The sequence below is a fragment of the Triturus cristatus genome, chromosome 10 (assembly GCF_964204655.1).
Source record: "Triturus cristatus chromosome 10, aTriCri1.1, whole genome shotgun sequence".
Classification (NCBI taxonomy): Eukaryota; Metazoa; Chordata; class Amphibia; order Caudata; family Salamandridae; genus Triturus; species Triturus cristatus.
The window spans coordinates 891,437,577-891,463,049 of NC_140593.1; the positions used below are offsets into that span (position 1 = coordinate 891,437,577).

The 25,473-nt window shown below is 44.6% G+C and overlaps 1 protein-coding gene across 2 annotated transcripts in view; it reads left to right on the forward strand.

The window, feature by feature from the left end:
- The window catches only part of LOC146796188 (unconventional myosin-Ig-like), a 1,225,789-nt gene that overhangs the window by 798,405 nt on the left and 401,911 nt on the right, over nt 1–25,473 (forward strand). For both annotated transcript variants that reach the window (XM_085628614.1, XM_085628615.1), the window contains exon 19: nt 9,349–9,453. In XM_085628614.1, the coding sequence (XP_085484740.1) occupies nt 9,349–9,453 (105 nt within the window). The remainder of the gene's footprint in view (nt 1–9,348; nt 9,454–25,473) is intronic.

Genomic DNA, 25,473 nt, shown 5'->3' on the forward strand with positions numbered 1-25,473 from the left:
AAATCCACAACATCTTCTCTTTCACCAGAAACAGAAGAGCGCCACACACCGGATTCCCTGTACAAACGGGCGTTTTATTTCATAACATCCAAACGAAATTGGTTATAATCTCAGTTCATCTCCTTACGCGTTTCATCCATCTTGTGGCCTTGATCACAGGTGAGACCTCTATGCTATGCAGCGTGACGTTTTTTCTTAAATGCCTGATGGAACTACAAACAGTCTTGAGGTCATCACTTGTCACTGCATCTCCCAGAGTGCACTTGGAAAGTTTATTAACATCCCTTTGAGCTGCTTATCATTCTCCCTTTATGTTCCAGTTACAGGGAAATGCAGGTTGAAAATGCACGGGTCTGTTTCAAAGTGTCACAAATCTTTGCCAATAATCGTCGCTATGTTTATACAAAACGTCTTGATGTACAGAAATCCATTTGCAGAAAGACATGTGTCCTTCTGCTCTCCCTTGCCACGTAGAAACCATGTTCCAATTTAAAGGTTGGACTTTCCATACCTGTTTCACTCGGTAACATCCAGGCGTGTCTGGCTCTCATTGAATTAATTCTACATATATATATTCTCATTAAATCCTATCAAGAAAGATAATGAAATTCATCCACATGGGGCAAATAACCCTCACAACATCAAGAATGTGCCCCCTGTGACAGACGAAATTATCCGATAGCATCAGCAATACACGTGCCAAAATCAGCTTGAAGTATTACTCACTGGCTTAAAATGTTTTGCAAAAACCTCTTTGTCCCTAAACAGTAGCTTGACGTTTCTGAAAAAAACATTGTGTCCCAAAACCAGGTTTCATGTTTAGTAAATAAACCCATTTTGTGCTAACAGCAGCCTGTAATTTTCTGAATAAACACATATTTTGTCCATACCAATAGATCCTTAATTGTGGTGCTCTGTTTATCCTAAAACACAACCTTATCATTTTCTGAAAATATAATATTTCCCCCCAATTTAATTGTTTTGAAGCAAATTAACAGAGTTTGTCCATCAACAGCAGCTCATTGTTTTCTGAAAAACAGATTGTTCCTCCAATGCAAGTCTTTAAATTGACTAAATACACTTAATCGATATTGGTTTATTTTTTTCTGAAAATACATTTATGTGTCCTTGAACTTCAGCTTTTCACTTTTAGCAATTGACAGGTGTGTAATGTCGTGGGAGCATGTAATGATGGAACCTTTGTAGCTCCTGATGGAATCCATAGAACTGTGATGTAAGCGTTAGAGCTTAGTGAATTGAATGCATGTTTAGAATGTTGAGTTCACAGCTACATGCAAAAGAATAAATTCATGTTATACCAGGCTCCATTTGTGGCATAGTCCTTGGCGAGTACCCGGTATCGGGAGGACGCTACAACTGGCAACGAGATAGGGGATAAGTAACTGTGCTCTCCCAGAGAGTTTTCCGTGGTCCAGCAAACTGCTCGTCCGTGCCATATGTGCCTCCATCGAAGTGTGGAATCGATATTTGGCGTATGTGGAGTCAAAGCTCAGCCCCAGTTCTATATAAAACATTTGAAGATAATGAAAGCATCACTGAGAGGTGCTGTACTACTTCACAACTCAAGGTCAGGCATTCGTAAGGAGTAACAACTCTTGAGGTGGCTCAACCAGGTGTCAGACACCACCAAGAAATGCTTAAAGGCAAAGGGATTGAAGAAACAGTCATCTGCTTACCGGTTCTGAGTAAAGAGAGTCATTCTGCCACGTGCTGGAGAGGGTGACCCTAGAGAAAGCACCCATGGTTGTGCTTGCAGAGTTGTCCATATCTTAAGTGGCACCCCAACAAAGTTGCCGAGTGGGTCTCCTAAAAACACCAAAGATTTCAGAAAAGCAGAGGACCGAGAACATAAATCGTAATTATGACAGTTTGCTTCTCCCATGGAGACCATGAAAGGGGTCCCGTTTCCTTTGCATTATCAAAGATGATCCAGAGGCCAGCACATCCCCAGGCCTCAGAGATGGTTTACATGGACAAGATCACCAAGAAGTGGTGAAGAGAACTATACTCTCCATGTCAGTTTACAATACTGTCGCCTTCTTGAAACCACCACCGCCATTTGATACCGCCAACAAGTTGAATATTGGGGACAGATGAGCTGCCTGAATAGAGACATTTGATGCTTTCATTGATGCGATTGAAGAAGCAGATAACAAGAAAATTATCAAGTACTTCATAGAATCTTACTAGTGAAGGCGTGAAAGAAGTAATAAAGAAAACGGCACGAGTTGATGGAATTATTTAGTCAAATCAAAGCAGCCTTGAATTTCAAGTTCAATCCAATGCCAAATGTGGATTACGAAAGACACACCTTTAGTCAAGAAAGACAGAAAGCTGGTGAGACTATAAACAAATTCATTGAGAGACTGGATACACTCATCAAACACTGTAAGTTCAATTAATTTAATTATGAGGAAGTTATACGCCTCAGAGTGATTTGCGGATGCTTGTCAGATTCGTTCAGATGACGAATGTTGAGAGAAACTCTTAGTCTGGAGCGAGTTCTCATGGCTGCCAGAGCTAAACAGCATTCTGATCGACAAGCTGCTGACATGGAGGCCGGAGGTGCCTGGAGTGAGTCAGTCATGAACGTGAGAAGTAAGCCAAAGCACAAGACCAAGGGACACAGAGGAAATTCTCCACAGGAAAAGAAGTTGTGCATCAGGTGTGGATTTTCTTTTTCACATGAAGGTAAATGTACTGCCATTGAGCAGCTCTACAAAGGCTGTGGAAAGGAGAACCATTTTGTGACAGTGTGCAAGGTGAAAGAAAAACTAGGTCTGTCACTGTGCAAAGACAAAATGGATGTCCGAACGTTCCAGAAGCGACGTTCGACGCACACTCATAAGGCCAAGCGACCACATCAGCTGAGGCAAATTGACACCAAACAAGGTTGATCAACATCTAAATCTTCGTCAAATAGTTCCTCCATGTTAAAATCAAGGAAATGGGAAGAAGATGGGTGTTCCATGTTGATGTTCACCTCAGAGAAGCATGCACATGTTGACTGGCCGCTTGTGAGGAAAAACATCAGTCCAAGAGAAACCGACATGACAAAGCACCAGTCATTCAAACATTGTCCGAAGATCACACTAAAGATCAATTGTTATTCAATATCTTTCATTATGAATAGTGGTGCATCAATAAATATTATGCCTGAGGAGAAATATAATGAACTGTCCCCAGTGCTTCGACTTACGCCATCGAAAACTAAAGTGTATACGTGGGCTGCATCGACACCACCCAAAAATCAAGGGTCATTTGTGGCTAAGATGAAGCTTCAAGGGACAGCGTCAATCGCCTGTTTACTTGGCTTCAGCACAGCTGCTGATATGGGGCTAATATCCACTACTCCCTGGGTTACTCCCAAAGTGGTAGCACCCAAAAAGGACAGTGAAGTAGCTGTACGCATCTGCGTGGATATGCGTCAAGCGAACAAGGCCATTGAAAGAGAATGACATCCAGGTCCGCACATTGCTGAAATTATAACTCAATTGAATGGGGCAAAGGTATTCTCTCTGCAAAAAGGATATCAGTTGGAGCTCGAGAAGAGCAGGTACATTGCAACCTTTTCTACGCATGTTGGTCTGTTCCACTGCAAGAAACTAAGGGCCTGATTTAGATGTTGGCAGGACCACGACAGAGTGGGCTTTTTTGATAGTCTTCCCGTCCGCCTAGCCAGCAGTCCGCCCACCCAATTTGGATGCTGCATTGAAATGGGCGAAAAGACTCTAGCGTTCCTGCTGACTCTGCCAGGAAGTGGCTCCCCGCTTCTTGGGTAGGATGGGCTGTAGGAGACTGCGGCAGGACTTCAGCCAGGATTACTACCATTGGTATTTGGTTCTGGCATGTTTCGATGGTAATTCCAATGGAAATCCCTCCTACCTCTACTCAGCAGAAATTGACGAAAAGGAGTGAATACTCACCTTTTTTGGGGACTCAGGCTGCAGTTTCCTCCTCTTCTCCTTTGTCCAGGTCCCCCTGTTCTGCTGCACCTTGACCACGATGGACTGGCACCCCATTTAGATGGACTGGAAGGCAAGTGTTGATGGTGTTTGTGAGTATACATTGCATGGTGTGTGTATGTTGGTGGGGTGCAGTGCAGAATGTAGTCATAATGCACACAACACATATCCCACAGGCACATATGTAAACCTACACAGCATATATGTGATTTACGTTAAAAAGGTCACTTACCTGTATCCCCATCAGTATTCCACCAACAGGACACTGACAGGCCAGCGGGAACATCCAGATCGGCTTGGCATGACCCCGCCATCAGGACGCCAACGGTGGGCGGTTTGCCAGCACAGAAGACCACCATCCCGGTGGTCATCTGTCTATCGAGTATACATCTAGATAGGGCGGGCAGGCGGACTGCTCTCAGCTCAACAGTGTTTCAGAGACCGCAGCTGTGGTGGGCCAGTGGTCGGACCGCCAATATCTAAATCAGGCCCTGAGTTTGGTGTGTTATCAGCTGCAGTGCTATTCCAAGATGACATTCCACTTATCATACAGCCTGTCATGAATGATTTCAATTTTAGTGATGACATATTGGTTTTCGAGCTACATAAAAGGAGCATGACAAAGCTCTCATTCAAGTGTGTCAATTGCTCACTGATACTAGTTTAACTTTGAATGCTGAGAAATGTGAGTTCCAAAAAACAAAGTTAAAATTCTTTGGCCATATCTTTTGTGATGGGGGCATGACACCTGGTCCTGATAAAAGTGCAAGTACTGCCTACTGCCAGTCTCCCACAAGATGTCTCCATTACACGTTCATTCCTTGGCATGGCCAGCTATTGCGCTTGAGACTTTGCTACTGTCAGCTCACCATTTAGATACTTGACTTTGGTCACATGAATGTGAGCAACACTTTCAGAAGATCAAGCAAGCTTTTGAGAACTCTACTGAAATAGCATATTTTGATCCAAAGTTTCATACTGAGGTTGTTGTTGATGCTAGCCCTGTTGGGTTGGCAGCTATCCTGCCACAGCGAACACCCAAATACTCAAAGACATATTGCTGCGTTTGTCCCAAACTGAACATGCTTACTCACAACCTGAGAAAGACAGCTTGGCAGTGGTGTGGGCTTGTGAACATTTCCACGTATTCTTGTATGGGAAGCCCTTCACACTTGTGACCGATCATCAAGCATTATTGACTATCTTTGGAAATCCAAAAGCAAAAATGCCTCCTCACATTGAATTTGGGGTCAGTGATTGCAAGAGTACAACTACACCACCATGCATCATCCAGGGAAAGATCCGATCCCTGCAGACTACCTTTCACGAGTGCCTCTACAATGCCTTGGCACCCCTTCTAAGATGGCTGGAACCTACATATATTTCCTAGTGAAATCAAGAACTCAAGCTGCCATTTTGATAGAACAAATTGTCACTGCCACAATTCAAGATAGTGACATGCTGAAACTGAAAGACATTATTACACATCAGTCTTGATACAATCCCTCCAGACCTCTTACCATATCTAAAGTTTAAGAATGAACTCTCCATCATGCAGGAAGGTATTATTTTACGAGGGTCAAGAATTGTTATTCCAGAGAGTCTGCGACAATAGATAATCAAAGTGGCCCATGAGGTACATCGTGGTATTGTTGCCACCAACAAACTCTCTGCGACTGAGTCTAGTCATTTCGACATCTCAATGAAAGGCATGAAAAGGAATTAAAGCCCTGTCGACTATGCAACTGCTTGTCATCAAAAAACACTCAACACCCATTAAGCATGTCAGAGTTGCCAAGGAATGCATGGGGAAGAATTGCAGTGGACTTCTTCGGTCCTCTTGACAATGGAAATCACCTCATGGTGATCGTTGATGAATATTCCCGTTTTCTTTTGGTCAAAGATCTCTCATCCATCACTCACAAACGTGTCATTGAGAAATTAGACAGCATCTTCGCAACCTGGGGTGATGCTGCAATTTTAAAGTCTGACAATGACCCACCTTTCAACAGTCAGGAATTCAAAGACTTTCTCAGTCATCTTAAAGTGAAGAGGTGTGGCTCACTGGTTAGAGGCGGCAGACCCGTAAGCAGAGAATCGGCCAGGGACCAGGGTTCAATTCCCGACGCGGCAGGGTCGTGGACCAGGGTCAAAAACGGACTTGATAATTCTCGCCTCAGTACCTACTCTAACCAGGAACACACTCGGCAACTCTGGGCATTAAACTTACCTCATCTCTACAACGGCCCCCCACCTACGCCGGGGATGCCTGGTTTCACCTTGGAGATACCCAGAAAGGGACCATCTCACAGGGAAAACCAGGACGGGTTCCCCAGCGGTCTTCAGTGCCAGGATACTCCATGGAGTCACAGTGTGCTTTACAAGTACACCTACATTTACAAGTACACCTACATTTACAAGCATCAGGAGAGCACTCCTCTAGGCCACAGGCCAATGGCCTTGTTGAACGTTTCATGAGTACTCTAAAGAAAGCTGTCAAGTGTGCTGTACTAGAAAAGCTTGACCTGTAAGCTGTTCTAAACTCCAATCTTCGAGTTTACCACTCAATCCCTCATGCGACCACAGGTGAAAGCCCTGCAACCTTGATGTTCAGGAGAGCCATGACGACCAAGTTACCTCATTGGACCAGCAAATGGGCAAATAGCGAGGAAGGAACACGCATGACAGACATGGGTCATAAGAGGAGAATGAAAGCCTACGCTGACAAGCGTCAACATGCACAATATGTCACCTTCATGAAAGGAGATCAAGTTCTTGTTCAACAGTATAGAAAAAGAAAGCCCAGTGCTCCTTTCATGTTGTGACCAGCAAAGGACAAATGGTGACTGCCCAGCATCCTGGGAAGTCCATTACATGAGATTCCTCACATTTCAGACATGTGAATCATCACTCATCAGGCACTGATGTCATTGCAGAGACTGAGACTGAAAAGACAAGTGAAGAACCCTTGACTGCTGCTGTCGCTCCATCACCAAAGCCAGTCCAGGACATTTCTACTGCCAATCCCGAGTTTCCTCAGACATGGTCGGGACGTATGATTCACGCGCCATGAAGACTCATTGAAGAGCTTTGATTGTATATATTTGTTAAAAAAATTGCAATTTGTTTATTTAACAAAGGAGGAGATGTAGTGCTGTGTGAACATGTCATGATGGAATCTTTGTGGCTTCTGATGGACTCTGTAGAACTGTGACGTAAGCATTAGAGCGTAGTGAATTGAATGCAGCTTTAGAGTGTTGAGTTTGCAGTTACACGCAGAAGAATAAAGACGTGTTATGCTAAGCTCCGTGTGTGGCATAGTCATTGAGGAGTATCTGGGCTGGCGAGGATGCTACAACATGCACTAATTGGATGCACAAATATCATCTTGCCATTGTAATGAGGTGTTCTGATTTACTAATGCCCTAAATGGACAGATACCTCCAAATTTTCTCTTCTCTGAGACAACCTCATATGCACACATTAAGCAAGCCATCATATGCCAAGAACAGCTTTGTGTGCCTAGGTTCTTCCCCATATAGCTAGGTAACACCATAATATGCCGGCAACACATTCCGGTATCATTATATTGCTAGCAATATTGTGCCAGCTCATCAGTGGCACAATATGCATAGCATTTTGATTTATGCCAATCATTACCATGATATAAGCACTGAGGACAGGAATAAAGACTATCAATGCTACCATGCTCTGTCATGATTTACACAGAAATTGCATGCTATGCTCAACAATGCCATGTAATGCTGTGATATGTTCTTTAATGGCTTCTTATACCCAATAACAGCATAATATGCAGAACAAGCCCACATAATGCAATTCTATTCCCAGCAATGCACATTACATTCCCAGCTATTGCTTTTGATGTCATGATACGAGTGATAATGTTGTTGTATGGCTGACAACTCTGTATAGTTCCATGATATGCTCAGTTATTTCCATACAATGGCAAGATATGCCTGCATACCATGCTAAAAGTCAGACAATAGCATGTAATGTCGTGATATGCACAAATATAACTTGATATGCCTGGCAGTGCAATTGAAAGTTATGATATTACAGAACAATGCCATGAATTGTCCAGCAGTTTTGAGAACGTGATAAACACAGTTTTAATGTATATCCAGCAATGCACTGCGATGCCATGATATGTCCATTATTCCCCTCCTCTCAGTAATTTTCAACAACAGTATTTCTCAAGCAATACCTAGAGGGCCAGAGATACTGCCACTTTAGTAGGCAGTCAGCCTCAGCGAAAACACCCCAAACTTAAGCCAGTAGAAAGAAATCACTCTGCACACAACTCTGCCTAGTGGTCACCATCCTTCAGATTTCCACAAGCTCCCAGTGAGGTTCCACATTCGCAAGCTGAGTCTGCTCCTTCTGGCTCTTCAAAGCGAGTATGGAAACACCATTATGTTGAAAGCAGGGCACCGAAAACAAGGGCTTCAGCAGAAGAGTTACAATTTATCTCTGCTGAACCTCTGTGTAAAGTCTCTAAAAGGGACAGACCACCTAACGAATGTGCTTATTTGTTCTGTGGGCTACTTTCTTCTGCACTTCATGGTGTAAGGGCAGCTGTTCTAGCTATGATTTCTTTCACACCTTCTACGCTTTCACCCTTTCTGATCTCTTCTGGGCTGACTGCACAGATGAATCCTCAAAGACAGCAGAACCGGTGACAAAGGTACCATCCATGAAGACATCGTCAACAAAGACTTCATAGGTGAGGACACCATCAATGAAGACACCATTGACAAAGCTTTCATAGGTGAGGACACCATCAATGAAGACAGTCGACAAAGCCTTCATAGGTGAGGACACCATCAATGAAGACACCGTCGCCGTCGACAAAGCCTTCATAGGTGAGGACACCATCAATGAAGACAGTCAATAAAGCCTTCATAGGTGAGGACACCATCAATGAAGACAGCCGACAAAGCCTTCATAGGTGAGGACACTATCGACAAAGCCACTTCAACAAAAAACAACTTTAAAAAAACGATATGAACATCATGTTACTTACAGGTAAGTAACTTGCTTTTTCTTATGCTTGAATGAGAAGAGTAGCTACTCTTGGAAGGTACTGTGCACAGAGCTTTGCTGGTAGACTTAGTGTACAGGGAGCGGATTTCAAGCATGGATTGTGACATAGACCCATGTAGCTTGCCACTCACATACCTGGAAACAAAACTGTAAAAAGTGGCCAAACTGTTAACTGGTAAAAACTGGTAATGTGGAAGATAAACAAAGGAAGTAAGTTAGAGGTGCACATCTTCGTGTGCAACTGTACTTGAATGCCTCATTACCAAACCACCCTCACCCTTCTTATGCTTTGTTGCAGGTGAGGGACAATCCACAGACTGCTGCACAGTTTGCAAAAACACTGCAAGAGCTAAGGGGGAAAGTCAACTACAACGCAGTGCTGTTCTCCTGCCACATTCGGAAGGTGAGGGAGCATGGCTTTTTACCAAATGGACAAGAGTTTCACTGTCAGGTTTGAGTGACACAGGCAAGTTCATTTCATTGAATGAGCAGCTAGGTTGGAGTGCATGCATAGCACTGTCATAGTCACAAGTAATACTGTCATAATCAACTTCTACTTTCTGATTGTGCTATCAGGCAGGCTATGCTCCTTGGATGGGACTGACACAGGTAGGTAATATTCTACAAATAGAAGTGTTACAACCAAGAAATACTCCATGAGGAGTGTAGACAAGCGTAGTTAATACTGAACAAATAGAACTGTCAAAGATACTTAGTATGTCACAACTAGGACTTAAAGAGGTAGACAATATTCTGTAAATAGAACTGTCCCAGTCAGATGGTAGTCAATGAATATTACTTAAACAGACTGCTGCTACTCCACAAATGGAGCTGGCACAGTCAGGTTATAGTCAAAAAATGTACTGACACAGTAAGCTACAGCTCCACAAATACACTGGGACTGGCACGTGTACATATTCCTCAGTTAATGGAACTGTCTCACCAGATACTACTCTGTCAAGCTGGTTCATAAAACTCCACAAATAGAACTGTCAAAGTCACTTATTAATCCACCAATAGGTCAGTCTCGGGTAGTTAACGCTTCACAGAGAGAACTGTCTTAATTAGTACTCCATTATTAGGAATCCATATCCAGATAATGCTCCATGTAGAGGTCAATACCCCATAAATACTATATGAACAGGACAGCCAGAGTAAGGTGACTGCATTTGTAGTACTAAGACAGTTAGTATTTTCTTTTTGTAGAATATTACGCGCAGCACGGCATAGTACACTGAACATGGTAGATGCATCGGGTCCTTTAGTGGGAGACTATAGGAGCGCATGGCGGACCCTATTGGAGGTTTTTGTTTTCCCTCTGTCTCCCCTTCCTGCTTTTAAATTGTAACTTTTAAACTCCCATTCGGTAACAGCTCGCTACAATTTGCTCCCATTTTGCAACTTAGGTTCCTCTTTTAATTCCGTCTGTTTGATGTATTTCCTGACATATCCTGCCAAACAGCTATTGTGCTATATTTCTATGTAATCTTATAGCCATGTTGCTCGTTTAAGCATGGATATCTGATATATTATCTGATGTGTTTGTTCCATACCTCAAAAGTCCTTTCAGCTTTTTAAAATATTCTCATTTTACAACTACTTTTAAATTCTCATGTATGATTACAGTTTTGCGCATTATTATTTTATGTACTTTTATGGTCTATTGTTTATAAGACCAAATAAAGTTTTTGAATTGTACAGTATTATTCCACAAAGAGCCCTTTTTCCGTTGCGTAATACCCCATGAATACAACTGAAAAAGTGAGATAATCATCCACAAATCGAATGGTCACAGTCAGTTAGCAATCCATGAATAGACCTTACACAGGTAGTTAGTACTCCACAGACAGAACTCTCACTGTAAGTTAATACTTCATGACTAATGTTGACACAGTGACTGATGATCATCGTAGTCCTAAAAGTCCACGAACACTTCGGTTGTAGTCACTCAATAACCAGACTAGGATGGGCACTAGTAGCTAATATTTTTACAAATAGGAATGGCACACTCGGGTAATACTCAATGAATCTTATTGACACTGTAGGTAATACTCTCCAAATAGAGCTGTTAGTGTCAGTGAGCTCCTCCTTCGTTATAGGCTGCATATATGCCCCAATTTGCACCATCAGAGTTTTTTTATGTCTTACTCCATGGTCCTTGCTGATTTGGATCCACAAGGGTAAAAGTCTAGAACAGTGATTCTTAAACTGGGTCTGCAATGCCTACTCAAGGGGTCTCCGACTGATTAGAAAATTTATTAAAATGAGCAGGTTAATAAAGTATACCCTATATACATACACAGTATAGGCACACAAAAAAGCAAAATTGGAAAATTAAAATTAAAAACACTCTGTAAATGTGAAGGAATTTGAAATGGGAGACTAAAAGCTAAGTTGTTGTCCTTAGCTGGATTTATGAGAACAGTACATGTATAGCAGAGGAAATCTAGTATAGGTTAATTGTGGTTTCAAGTGAAGCACTGGTATGAGCCAAAAAAGAGAGAGCATGTTTTAGGAGTAAAAGACAAAGGGGCATATGTATCAAACTCCCCTTTAGCGAATCTCAATTTGCGAGATTTTGCGATTCGCAAAATCAGATTCGCTAAACGGGATGTATAAAATAAATCGCTAATCATTTGCGAGTCCTTAAAAATCGCAAATAATTCGCAGAATCCCGTATTGCGATTTCTTAATAGCGAAATTCGCTAAATAAGAAATCGCAAAAACGGGAATCTGCAAGCCTGGTGCAGGCTGATGACATCACAAACAGGAAACTGTAGTGATTGCCTGCACCTGCTCACCTGAGCCACACCCAGAGGCTGCTTGTGGAGTGTGAGGAGGCTTTCCTGGAGACAGCAACCAGCAATGGATCCCAAACAAAACCAGCAGGGCAAAGATGCAGAAAAAAGAAAGAGAAAACACAAGTTTTCAGAAAAGGAGCAGGAGGTCCTCATTGAGGAGATGGTCTGCAGCCATGAGCTCCTGTTTGGGAAGAAGGCACTCAAAGTCCCAGAGGCCAGGAAGAGGAAAATCTGGCTGGAAATACAGAGCAAGGTGAATGCTGTTGGAGTCACCACACGCACCATCGAGGAGCTGCGCAAGCGGTGGTATGATATGCGCCAGAGGTCCAAGGAGAGGGTGGCAGCCAGACTCAAGGATTCCACTCAGACTGGAGGAGGACCATCCACTGCAGAGCAGCCAACCCCCCATGAGGAGCTCGTGGAGTCAACCCTCCTGCCTGAGAGCGTTGGTGGTGTGGCTGCAATCGACAGCTCCGACCCCTCATCCAGCAGACAAGGTAAGATGCATGCCAAATCACCCTGCACTCCTCCACATCCCTTGCACACTCCCCCAAATGCGCATAGTTAACTCCCAACATGCCAATCCAGCCCAGGTCTTACAGCACACCCAGCAATGCATCATGGTACTCGTAGTACTGTGTCTGACTGTGTGTCCATGACACCATCACAAGTAAATGCAACATATGTGTTTTGGGGATCATTGAATAGAAATGTGTCAGAGGTTAGCCGTCAAAGATTTGTAACTTTATTGAGTGCCACATGCAGACAGTAACACAAACTCATATAGTCCCCCTTACATCCACAGCACCCGCCATGCCACAAGAAGACAGCGCTGAGGGAGAGGAGCCTGCAGACCCTGCGGACTCCAGCGATGAGACAGAGCAGCAGCCAATTCAGCGCAGGAAGCGCGCACATGTGCCCCCACTGCCTCCATTTGAGGATGAAGTCCCAGCAACAGGCGATGACACCGACAGGAGAGAGGGGAGTCAGGGTGTGACAGACATGCCCCGTCATGACGCACCAACACCAAGGCAAAGGGAACAGGCCATTTCCAGGTCAAGGCCCAGGAGCAGCACTGCAACAGAAGGAGAAGGCACCGTGTTCTCCGGCTTGGAACAGTGCATGTTGCAGGAACAGCGCCTGCAAAGCAAGGCAATGCGGTCAATGAATCGCCAGCTAGGCCGCCTACATCAGGACAATCGCAACATGGTAGCGGCAATACGAGAGCTCTGTGCCACTTTGAGGGACACCCAAGCTGCCAATGACAGGGCTGGACGACGTGCCAATGCACGGCTACACAATTATACTAAGGCAGTCAACCGCCTCTGCACCACCACCAGCGCACTCACACGCAGAAGCGTAACCATGCAGGTGGACATGGCACATTGCTGCCAGGACATAGCACGAGGGCTGGCGCAGGTGACCACTGCTGTGGAACAGCTGCAGACAGCCAATGCAGGTGGCAGCGCACTAATGGCCTCTGCTGAGAGTGAGGACACATCGAGTCGCAGCAGCATCACTCCAACCTTGCCAGGTGAAAGACGCCGCAGTGGCAGACAGGTAGCAGGCCAAGGGCGCACCATGGGGGTCAACCACCCTGGACGGCACCGACGGAGGTGATCATCTGCGGGGACACTGACTGCAACACGGGTGCATTAACCCGCAAAAGGCTGTTTGCCCTATTTCTTGTGCCTTCTCTGCACTGTGTGTACAACATGTGCTGGGGACAATTACAATTTCTTTCATGTTAAGTGTGATTAAACACTTGACACATCATCAGGCTTTGTAGTCTCATTTCCTCAATACTCACCTAAAAGTAGTTTTGTGTGATCTCAGTCCGTCTCTGGCGTCCAGCAGCTGCCCCAACTCCTGGTGCTGGTCTGGCAGGGGGAGCAGGGCGCTCGTCATCCGATGTGTCTGTATCGGTCACATCAATTGTGGTGCCTTTCCTCATTGCCATGTTATGTAGCATTGCACAGCTTGCCACAATTTTACAGCAGGTCTCAGGGCTGTATTGCAGTGCGCCTCCACTTTTATGCAGGCACCTGAAGCGGCTCTTCAGGATTCCGAAGGTTCGCTCAATGACACAGCGTGTAGATCTGTGTGCCCTGTTGTAGCTCCTCTCACTTGCATTTGCAGGATCCAGGTATGGGGTCAGGATGAAGTCGCGCACTGCATAGGCACTGTCACCTGCATGGAAAAAAACACAATAGGTGAGTCAATGTCCCCCCCCTCACGTGATGTAGTGGATGTATTGATGTGTGCAATGTATTTACCGAGCAGGTACCCCTCCCCAAACTCTCCAGCACTCAGACGTCTGTGTATTCCACTGTGTCGGAAGATGAAGGAGTCATGTGTACTGCCGGGGTATTTGGCTACGATGTCGGTGATGTGATACTTAGCGTTGCACACAATCTGTATGTTGAGGGAATGGTAGCATTTCCGATTCCTGTAGACATATTCAGTTTCTGCTGGGGGTGTGATGGCCACATGGGTCCCGTCAATGCAGCCGATGACGTGGGGGAAACGTGCAATCTGGTAGAAGTCCAGTATCGTTTGTTGTAATGCCTGTTGGGTGGTGGGGAAGTAAATGTGATGTGGGAGCCTCAGTAGCATTGCATCTAGGAAGGCATGGAAGAAGCGCGAAAGTGCACTCTGTGACACCCCACCAACCTCCGCTATGACCCGTTGAAAACTCCCTGACGCCAGGAGGTGCAGGGAGCACAGGACCTGCACATGTGTGGGAATTGTTTGTGTCCTGCGAGTAGGGTGCTCCAAGTGGGGTTTCAGCTCCTCAATCAGGTCCATTATGGTCTGTGGGTGCAGTCTGTACTTGTCATAGATCTCCTCTTCAGTGTTCTGTAACAGGGTGATGCGCAGCCTGAAGATACGTTCCTGTCTCATTCTCCTGTGTGCAAGGGCCCGAATACGCAGCCTCCTGGCTATCACGTACATTGCAGCCATTGTGGGTGTGTTTGTTGCATGGTGGGCTGGTTTTTGTACCTTGCACCAGTTTACCACCTGCAAGCAATTGGTGTTAATAGCGATTTCTTAATTAGCGAATTTCGTGAAATCGCAATTTGCGATTTTTTCATACATGTGTTTGCGATTTCTTAGCTAGCGATTTCTTGTTAGCGATATTCGCAACGCTAAGGAATCGCAAATTAGGTATTCGCTAGGAAATTCGCAGTTTTCTTGTTTCGCAGCCTAAGAAATCGCTAATTTAGCGATTTCTTATTTTTCAGTTTGGAAGTGTGTCATACATATGAAATAGCGAAAAATCAGTCGCAAACGCTGTTTTTTGCGAATCGCAGCGTTTGCGACTAATTTTTGCTTTCATACATATGCCCCAAAGTGATATTGTAGAGTTTGGTATCGTGTTTCCCCATTAGAGATAAAACTCAGGGCCTGACTTAGACTTTTGTGGATGGGTATTTACTCTGTCAGATCCCAGTGTACTTTACTCTGTCGCCCTGAAGGAGTACCCCCATTCATATTTTGAGATGTCCCTCAGCACAAGGGACGTTTCTTACATTGGCAGGAACCGCCGTGACTGTGGTTACTGTAAATGCATTGTTACTTTGGTAGACGACTCCGTCAATATGATGGAGCAGTGCAGCAAACTTTAAATGTTTTTTTAATTTTCAAAAAGAAAATCCCAAAGAAACCAATGACCCTCTCACCAGTGGCGTTTCCCCTCATGGCATGGAGGTCACTTTACAGTTTTCACTGCCCCTTGCTGCCAGGTTTTACCTGGTGGTGACAGAAATTGAAAGCTGGCCCACTCTAAATAGGGTGGGTGGACAAATGGCCAAACCTACATCGGCCCTTACTCTGTCGGGCCATCAGTGGTATATGTCAGTAACAAAGACGGAGTAGTCTCCACCATCAACATACTGAAGGTCCGTCCAACTTTAAATGTGGCAGAGAACCTTCAATTTGGGAGTGAGGGTACTCAATTGCTGTTATGACAGAGTACCCTCCCTGCAACACTATAAACTGGGCCCTCAAATTTGAAAAGCTCCAACCCTTCCATTAAAATGATAATTTAGATTTTTGCATTTATTTTTGTCTGATACGCTCATTTCTGTATTTTTGAGTATTCCTTTGATGTTTAAATCAGCGATTGTGAACCTGGGGTTTCGTAGACCTCTGGGGTCCAGAACACCTACTTAGGGGGTCCGCGACAGTTTAGAAGATTAAATAATAATAGCAGATTAATAAAGTAAAATATATGTACATATAAAGTGTAAACACATAGAAAAGCAAAATTGAAAAATGAGGATTTAAAATAGGAAGCTAAAAGTTAAGTTGATATTGTTAGTTTGATTTGTGAAGCAGTGCAAGGCCACAAAGGAAATCTAGTACGGAAGATTTGTGGTTTCTATTGAAGCACTGGTATGAGCTGACAAAAAAGAGAAAGTCTTGCGAGTAAAAAGGACAAAGTGATATGCTAGAGTGTAGCATATTGTTTCCTCTATCAGAAATGAAACACATTTTTTAAAAGCTCCGACCATTCCATTAAAATAAAAATTTTGAATTTTAAACTTTTGTATTTCTGATTTACATGAATTATTTCATAATTTGTGTATCGATTTGATGCACACTTGTTTGTGTATCTTTGTGTATTGCTTTGATGTTTAAATCATAGAAATTGCTGAAGTGGGGGTCCCTGGCATGTAGTAGTTAATCATGTGGGTCCACAGAAGTCAAAAGGTTAAGTACCACTACTTTAAATCTTAGAAATTGCTGGGCAGGTGTTCCTAGCTCCAAGTAGTTATTCATTGGGGGTCCGCAAACTAGATCATTGCCCTAGATTCTTTAATGGACTACTCCGGCCGACTAGATAGGCACAGTGGGAAGAGCAGGGCTATATTGGATGACGTTATGGGTGATCACAGCCAGAGAAATCCGTGGCATATAACCAAGCTCAGATATAAGGACTTCACTTTGTGTCATGAGAACATAACTCTTTCTAATAGATACTTCTAGCCGCAGAATCCTCATCTCGTGAATGACCCCAGTTGCCAGGTTGGATCCGCAGATGTTTTTCTCAGCAATTCCTTCGTGCTCCAGTAGGTGGTGTCATGTGGCTCGTCCTTGGGTCCATCCTGCCACGGAAGTGATGTCCGGGCCACAACATAATCGCTACCTCAATGCGTTGACATCAATGCCTTTCTTTCTGCATTTTCCAACGCAGAACCAGAGTGCACTCTCTTGATTTCTGTCACCTAACAGAGTTATTTTACTCAAATTTCTCCAGTGTGCAAGGGGCATGTCTTCCAATAAAACAACAGGTTTGAAACCCTGTGTGCCACAAACACATGCCAGTGATGGAACCTCACAAGATCTGTCTCTGGTGTCTGGGTTCCTCGCATGACTCAATACACTTGGATGAACTCTACGTCACTGAGCACAGCAGGAAGCTTGGAAGGCCCTGTCACGCTCGAAGTCAAAGATGTGTTCTCTGTTCAGAGGCCATTGATGAGACAGGCCGTCATCCCACTACAAGTCTTCAGGTAAGTCAATAAAGAAGAAACACAAAAAGAAAAAACATGGCTCCCTACTTTCCATCAACAAAAGGAGGGACTGGGAGTTATTCAGGTCTAGCATATACACTCCATTGTGTAGACTAATCAATATACAGTAAGTATGCACTTCCTATAGTTGTCGCTTGGGGAACACCACTAGTGAATACCCATGACAAGGGCGGTCAGTGGAATGTGAATATTCAGGAACAAAAGCCATCCCCCACCCAAATGGGTGGCATGCTTCATCATTGGGAAGCTACTCGTTGGGCCGGTGCTGCAGTGCCCAACAGGCCCCTCTAGAAAATACTAAAAATGACTATGAGACACCATGTCACTATTTTATTGTAATGGTGGTTCTTGTCAAGATTTAAAACAGAGTAAAATTATACAGCAAATAATTACCTGTTTACTTTACAATGCCTAAGGGGCCTGATTATTACTCCACAATTGTTGGAATTCTATACTTCTCTTCATGATTCAGTAAGAGATATTGGCTCCACCACACTTAACAGGTGGCTTATTCGGTTTGGGCACTTTACCAATTTGGACACCTGTCCCAGTCCTCTCTGGATTAGGTTATTTGATTGGCCTGATTATTTGCCACAGATCATTCATGACTTTGTTTAACGTAAGAAGCATGTTGATCCATATTTAACTCTATCCCTGAGATAAACAAGAAGAAAATGTATTTCCTATCTAGTTTTGCTCTGCCTTTAATGTTGACAAGAACCACCATTATAATAAAATAGTGACAAGGTGGCTGAGTAATTTTTATAGTTTCGATCACTTCCCTTCCAATCTATACTTTTAGTTTCTTAAGATAGGCTCGCTACAGGTATAATTTAAAAGATCTCCACCAAAAAAAAACCTTGAGGGGCCATTGGGCATTGCAGCACCGGGTCAATAAGGAGCTGCCCAATGATGAAGCATGCCACCCATATGGGAGGGTGAGGGCTCTTTCCCTATCTCTCCAGCACCTCATGAGGAGAAGTCGCATATACATCAGGTTATAAGGGTTCCTCCCAGTCATGGTCTCTGTCCCCCACTTTGGAATCGATCCCTGTGCTTTTGTCGATCCTCTGGCATGCCTCTGGGCCCCACAGATCCAAGAAGGCCTCCAGTTAAGTCGCCACCAGCAGTTCTGTCCCCAACTGTGCCTCTTAACCCAGTTTCAGGGTCCGGACAACTCCAGGGCCAATGCCTGTTCTGACTCCTCATCTTTCCTCTTGCCGCACCCAACATCCAAGAGCCTTGTGGTTCAGGCCTTCGCAGGTATGTTGAACCCAAATTCGTTCCTGACCACCCCGTCAGACAGGGAGTGAAAATGCATGGAGCCATTTGAAAAATAAATGTTCTCATCTGCTAGTCTTGCACTCCGATCCGTAAACTCAAGTTGCCCCCTGCGGCGTTACTCGCAAACATTGTAGGATATGTTGGCTGATGTCTTGCCTGCAGTCCCTGATGACCTTTGCATTAGCCTCCAACAGATAATTCAGGATGGCCATGGTGCAGAAAAGTACATAATGAGGTAGACCTGGACCCTAGTGACTGTCTGGAAAGGGCAGTTGGTACCAACATGGTGCTTGTCCCATAATCACTCATGCCCTTTGATGGCACTTGTCTCTTTAAAGATGAGGTGGACTAGGTGCTAGAGTGCTTTAAGGAAAGCACTGGCGACAGCAAACTCTCTTGGTCTAGCGCTATCCGCACAATAGTTTCCCTCAACAATACCACACCTTTCGAGACTTCGGAACGGGCTTAAATCAGAGACCTTGACAAACCATGCTTCAGCAACAACAGACCTCCCAGGCCTTTCGAGGCAGCAGTTCAGTATCAAAGGACAACAAACAATACAGTCTCTGCCCTCCCCTCACCACCACCACCGCAAAACCCTTTTAGCTTACTATTAGTGGTACATTGTCACTGGGTTGCAGGGCAAACAAGTTATTACCTCCACCAGTGGCAAAGCATCACATTGGACAGATAGGTCCACCAAATATTCCTATATGGTTATACCCTACCCTTCCTTTCCACCATTCCAAACATACCACTTACACCACAACAGCTTCTGGGGGACCACTTGACCATTCTCTGAATGGAAGTTTAAGCTCTCTTAAACATGGAAATCAGAGAGAGGGTATCGGTATCAAAGGTCGAGAATGGATGCTACTCACTACTTTCTGGTGCTGAAGAAAAATGGAGGACTTCATCCTATTCTAGAACTAGGCCCTCTGAATTTCTTCAAGATGCTCATCCTAGCCCAAGTTCTGGCTGCCCTGTATTCAGGTGACTGGATAGTGACATTGGATTTACAGGACACCTATTTCCAAATTTCCGTCCAGCATTCCCACAGATATTACCTGTGATTTCAGGTAGGCCAGTGGCATTTTCATTTCCCAGTTCTCGACTTCGGCCTCACCAGTGCCACTTGGGTGTTCACCAAAGTGATAGTGGTGGTCGATGCCCATCTTCAGAGGTTTGGAATACCAGTCTTCCCATACCTCGATGACTAGTTACTGAAGGCATGCTCGCCTCAAACCACCTCCAGACAATGGGTGACCTCTTGACATGCCTACGATTTTATATTAGCAAAACAAGCTTGGGTTTTGACTCAATGGCAGCAAGGCCAAGTCATATAAACTAAACAAAACAAAGAGAGTGCCAGTGCTGCACTAAACTTTCGGAAATAGTTTTTAAACATGAACTGAATTAAACACGTCCATATTTGCCCATTTTTTGGTTTATTTTAATCAAAAATATTTTTATGCAAATTTTCTTATTATTTTGCACGGTTATATCGGAATAATTAAAGAATACAACAAATTATTACAAACGAAACATTCCTAATATTTACACTACATTGACACATATAAATGACATCACCACTAGCGTACCTCAATCATTCAGACAACAAGAACAATCAAAAATACACAAAATGCTGACTAAACACCATAGAACAAACAATTTACACTTATATGTACAAAAATACAACAGGCCATCAGCAAATAACACTTGCAATACTTATAAACGCTTATTTTTTAGTTCTTTTAACAGATGATTGGCCAAAGGCGAAGATAAGTCAAGATAGGTACGCTAGTGGTGATGTCATTTATATGTGTCAATGTAGTGTAAATATTAGGAATGTTTCGTTTGTAATAATTTGTTGTATTCTTTAATTATTCCGATATAACCGTGCAAAATAATAAGAAAATTTGCATAAAAATATTTTTGATTAAAATCAACCAAAAAATGGGCAAATATGGACGTGTTTAATTCAGTTCATGTTTAAAAACTATTTCCGAAAGTTTAGTGCAGCACTGGCACTCTCTTTACGATTTTATATTAACATACCGAAGTAACACCATCTCCTTCACAGAGCCTCCCTTTCATCAAAACACAGTGCTGTTTCCGACCTCAATGAGTCTAGGACACCTGGGCTATGATAGAGATGTTTCCACCTTTGACCTGGGTTTCAGTGAGAACTCAGCACCAAGGGAACCTCTAAGATTCCATCCAAGTGTCAGAGGAGACTGCAACATGTCTACAGCACTGGCTGCTGTACTGCAGTTGTAGCAATGGCAGGAACCTCTCACTAGCCAACCCAGAGCCGAGGGTCATGACATATGGATCACTGATTGCTGTTGGGTTAGGGAGATCATCTGGAGAGGAGATTAAAGGACTCTGATATCCTGTGGAAGCCCACATGAACATCAACCTTTTTAGAGTTACAGGCAATTCGCTTGGCATGGCAACCTTCCTCCTGTCCATCGAGGAAGAATAGAGGCAGGTTCTCACAGACAATACAACTACCATGTGGTACTGCAACAAGCCTGCCAGAGTGGAGTTGTGGGTCCTTTCCCAGGAGGCTCAGTACCTCTGGGGCTGCCTGAGTTGTCAGGATACCTCCCTGGTTGTATAACACCAGGTAGGATCTTATAATGTCTGGGCAGACTAACTCAGCCAACGTTGCCAAGCAGATCACGAATGGCAACTACACTCTGTGAGGTGCAGGGATTCTTCACAATGGGGAGAACCCTCGCATGGTCTTTTTGCCACAAACGACAACTCGTAGTCACCAAACTCTTTTGCGTAGGAGTTCCCAAGGCAATTTTTCCTCAGAGATGCCTTTCTGTTGGACTGGACCTCAGAACACCTGTTTGCCTTACCTCTGCCTCTCCTGCCCAAAGTTCTGAAGAAGATAAGGAACAACTTGGCCTACGTCATCCCAGTAGCTCCATATTGGCCAGAAAAATGTGGCACCCAAACTTCTGGCTATGAGCATCTGTCCTCTTACCCAGCTGCCACGCTGCCTCTTCAGGAGAACCTTCTGTTGCAGTAGCAGGGCACAGCCTAGCACCCAAGCCTATGCAAGTTACACCTCCATGGTTTGAGTTTAAACAGGGACATTTGATTACTTTTGACCTCCACGCCCAATATTGTGAACGCCTTTCTGGCTGGTAGGTGTCCTTCCACCAAAACCAACTATGCTGGACGCTAGGAAATATTTGTTGTGTGCTGTTCTACTAGGTATATCTAGCCCAGGAAGCCCAGTTATCTGACATCCTTCTTTTCTTCCTATCATTAGCCCAGTAAGGCCTTGCTGTGACCATAGTTAAAGGGTATTTGTCACCTTACTGCCAATTATATGATTATCTGATCATCCATCTCTGTTCAAATCACCTGTTGTGATGCATTTTCGAAAAGGGCTGACCCACATGTTCCCAACCAAAATATTTTGTGATGTCCCAATGGATCTGAATTTGGTTCTCACATTTCTGATTTGCACTACATTCAAGCCGATGTTCAGTTGTCTTTTAACGTTGCTAACCTTGAAGGCAGTGTTCCTCAAAGCGATCAAGTCAACTTATAACATAAGTGAGCTACAAGCATTCTCTGTCCAGCAACTGTGCACCCCCTTCATCTCGGACAAGCTAGTGCTAAGTACTAAGGCGGCGATCCTCTCAAAAGTTGTCACTCCTTTCCACATCGGGCAGTCTATCACCCTGCTGGCATTCTTTGCCCCATCTCATCCATTCCAGAAGGAAGAAAGATTCCCTCGCTTAGACCTTAAGAGAGCTCTGAGCTCCTACATTGATCACACCAGACACCATTGGGTGGATAATCAGCCAGTCACTGGATTCTCTGGGACAAAGATGGGTAAGGCAGTGCAGAAATGTACTATCTACAGATGAATTGTCCTTTGTTTAAAGATCTGGTATGGAGTGGCCAAGAAACGGCCCCCAGAAGGGCTGTGGGCTCATTCCACCAGAGCCATGGCTTCTACCTCTGCGCTGGCAAGTTGAGCTCCTGTCTTGGACATCTGCTTGACTGTGACACGAGCATCAGTATACACATTCACGAAAGCACTACTGTCTGGATAGCAAGGTCCTGTGAGAGGGGCACTTTACATGCTCAGTCCTGTAAGACTTCTTGGTCTGCACCATTCCACAGACCCACCATCTGGGGAGGTACTTCTTTAGTATTTATTCACAAAGTTAGGAATCTGTAGTTAGACGTATTCATCAGAAGAAAAAGTTACTTACTCAGTAACACTCCTTCTGGTGGATACTTTATCTAACCTCAGATTCCTCACTGACCCTCCCACCTCCCTGTTCTTTTTTCTCCATTTTACAAAGGTCCAAGTTAGAGACCTGTATGCTGTAAAATCTGATTAATGAGGGCCGTGCGTTCAACGGCACAGACAAATATCGGGTAGAAACTAATGTTACATGTGGAAGTGGAAGATATGGGTGTCACTAGTCACTTCCGAGTTGGAACGGACCCGATGCAGAGATGCACAATGCCACGAGAAGGAATTAATGAGAAAAATCTGCCTATCCAATCTGGCACCTGGGGGTATTTACAAGGTTCTGTGATTAGTTAAAGTATCCACCAAAAATAGCATTACTAGCGGTAAGTAACAGTTCGAGGCATGTGAGCTGTAGATCACATGCTTTGCATACTCCTGCCATCTAGTGTTGGGTCCGGATGTTTGCAAGTTGTTTTTCTTCGAAGAAGTCTTTTCCAGTCATGTGATAGGTGGCTCCTCCTTTCGGTGATAGTGCGCATGAGCATCGACTACATTGTTAGTTGTTTTCCGCCATCGGATTCGGACGTGAATTGTTGCACTCCGGTTCAACACCTTTTCTCCGGTTCCCCTTGGTGCACAATATACTCACCCTCGACGGTATTGTTTTCGATCGCGTAATTCCATTCTCCGCGTATCGTATTTACTGAAAAATCCCTCTTTCGATGGGGTAGCTCGTGGAAGGCCTTTGGGCCTACCCACATTAGGCCGCCTTGCAGTAGATGGAATAGACTCCATTTAATTTCTGCCCTCGGTGCCACGCGAAGTTTCCGCGCACCGACTCACACTAAGTGTGCAACCTGTGCTTGTCTCCGGAGCACAGAGAACAGCACTGCGACACGTGTAAGGCTTTCCAATCGAAGAAAATGCTTTGCGACCGTCAGGCTCGACGTCCCGACATGTGGAGTCAACACACAGGTTCCATTCCGGACCTCTTCGGAGAAGATTCGAAACAAGAGACCTGAGACGCCATGGGAGCCGAGGAAGAACACGACCCGATCTCCATCTCTGACTACGGCTCCAACGGGGATGAAAACATCCCGCAAGGGGAACGTACCATGAGTACAGATCCTCCCTTCCCCCAAAGTTCACCTCAGCCCAAGAAGAAGGCTCCGGTCCAACCCCCGCCTCCGGGCCACGGTCGGCACCGAGATCATGTTTCCGAAACCCTGCCTTCCATCTTGGCACCAAAACATACCCCAAAGCCTTTCGTCTCTGAACAGAGCCATTCGAAATCGTGCACTGAGCCAAGACCTTTGGGATCGAAGTCAAAGTCAGGCTCTGCCCCACCCCCTTCGATGCCAAAAATGCCTTCGGATCCGAAATCCTCGGCATCCAAAACCCCGGCACTGAAAACACAGACACCGAAGCCTTCGGCACCAAAAAAAACAGATATGCAGATTCCACTAAAAGAGCACCATTCTAATGTTCCACCCTCCAAACTGGATGCGTAACAACAGGAGCTTTATATTCGTCCAACAACTGGACATATTGCCACCAAGGTGACAATAAAATGCAAACCTGAGACTGAAGAGGCCGACCACATTCCTTTAAAAAGGGAAAATGTGGTTGCTAACCCTTCTCCTCCTTCTCTTCCGTCACATCCTTCTCCTCAAGTTCAACTCTTACTAATTTCACCTGAGAACTCACCACCACATACACCTGATGATCAGGATGATGGGGATGGGTCTGGGGACAATGAGCCAACACCTCTGGACAGATTACAGCACCAATTTGCCCACAGGGAATGATCCTGATCTGTAGCCTACCAAACCTTCTCCACCGGACGACAGTGTAGGATACATAGAACTGTTGGGTAGAGCTGCTAGCTACCATGGGGTTCAGTTGCATAAGGAATCCCTGGACGGGTTTTCTTTTCGAAACGCTCAGTAGTACCCAAAAACCCTCGCACACACTCCACATGCTCAAGGGTATGATCAGACACATGGATGACCGTTTTAATGATCCCGTCGGGGCAAGTATTCTCACCCCTAGGGTAGACAAGAAATATAAGCCCGCAACATCAGATCCAACATACATAAGGGGGCAGCTATCATTGGATTCCTTGGTAGTTTCCAACGCACGCAAAATGGCCAATTCCCAAACCACAGGAGATGCTCCACCCCCAAACAAAGAATTTAAGTTGCTAGACGCTTCGGGGAAAAGAGTAGCCTCCCAGGCTGCAAACTTTTGGCACATCTCCAATACCCAAGCACGTTTAGCTAGGTACGACAGAGCGCATTGGGATGAAATGGGGCAGTTGCTCCAATTCCCACCTGATGAGCACATGTGCAAGGTGCAAGACCAAGTGCGGGAGGGACAGCTCATATCCAATAATTCAATCAGGTGCACCCTAGATGGTGCGGACGCTGCGGCCAGAGCTGTCAACACCAGCGTTCTTTTAAGAAGGCATGCCTGGTTACGCATTTCAGGATTCAAACAAGAGGTCCAAACTTCTATTTTGAACACACCATTTGATAAGGAACACCTCTTTGGCCCTGTGG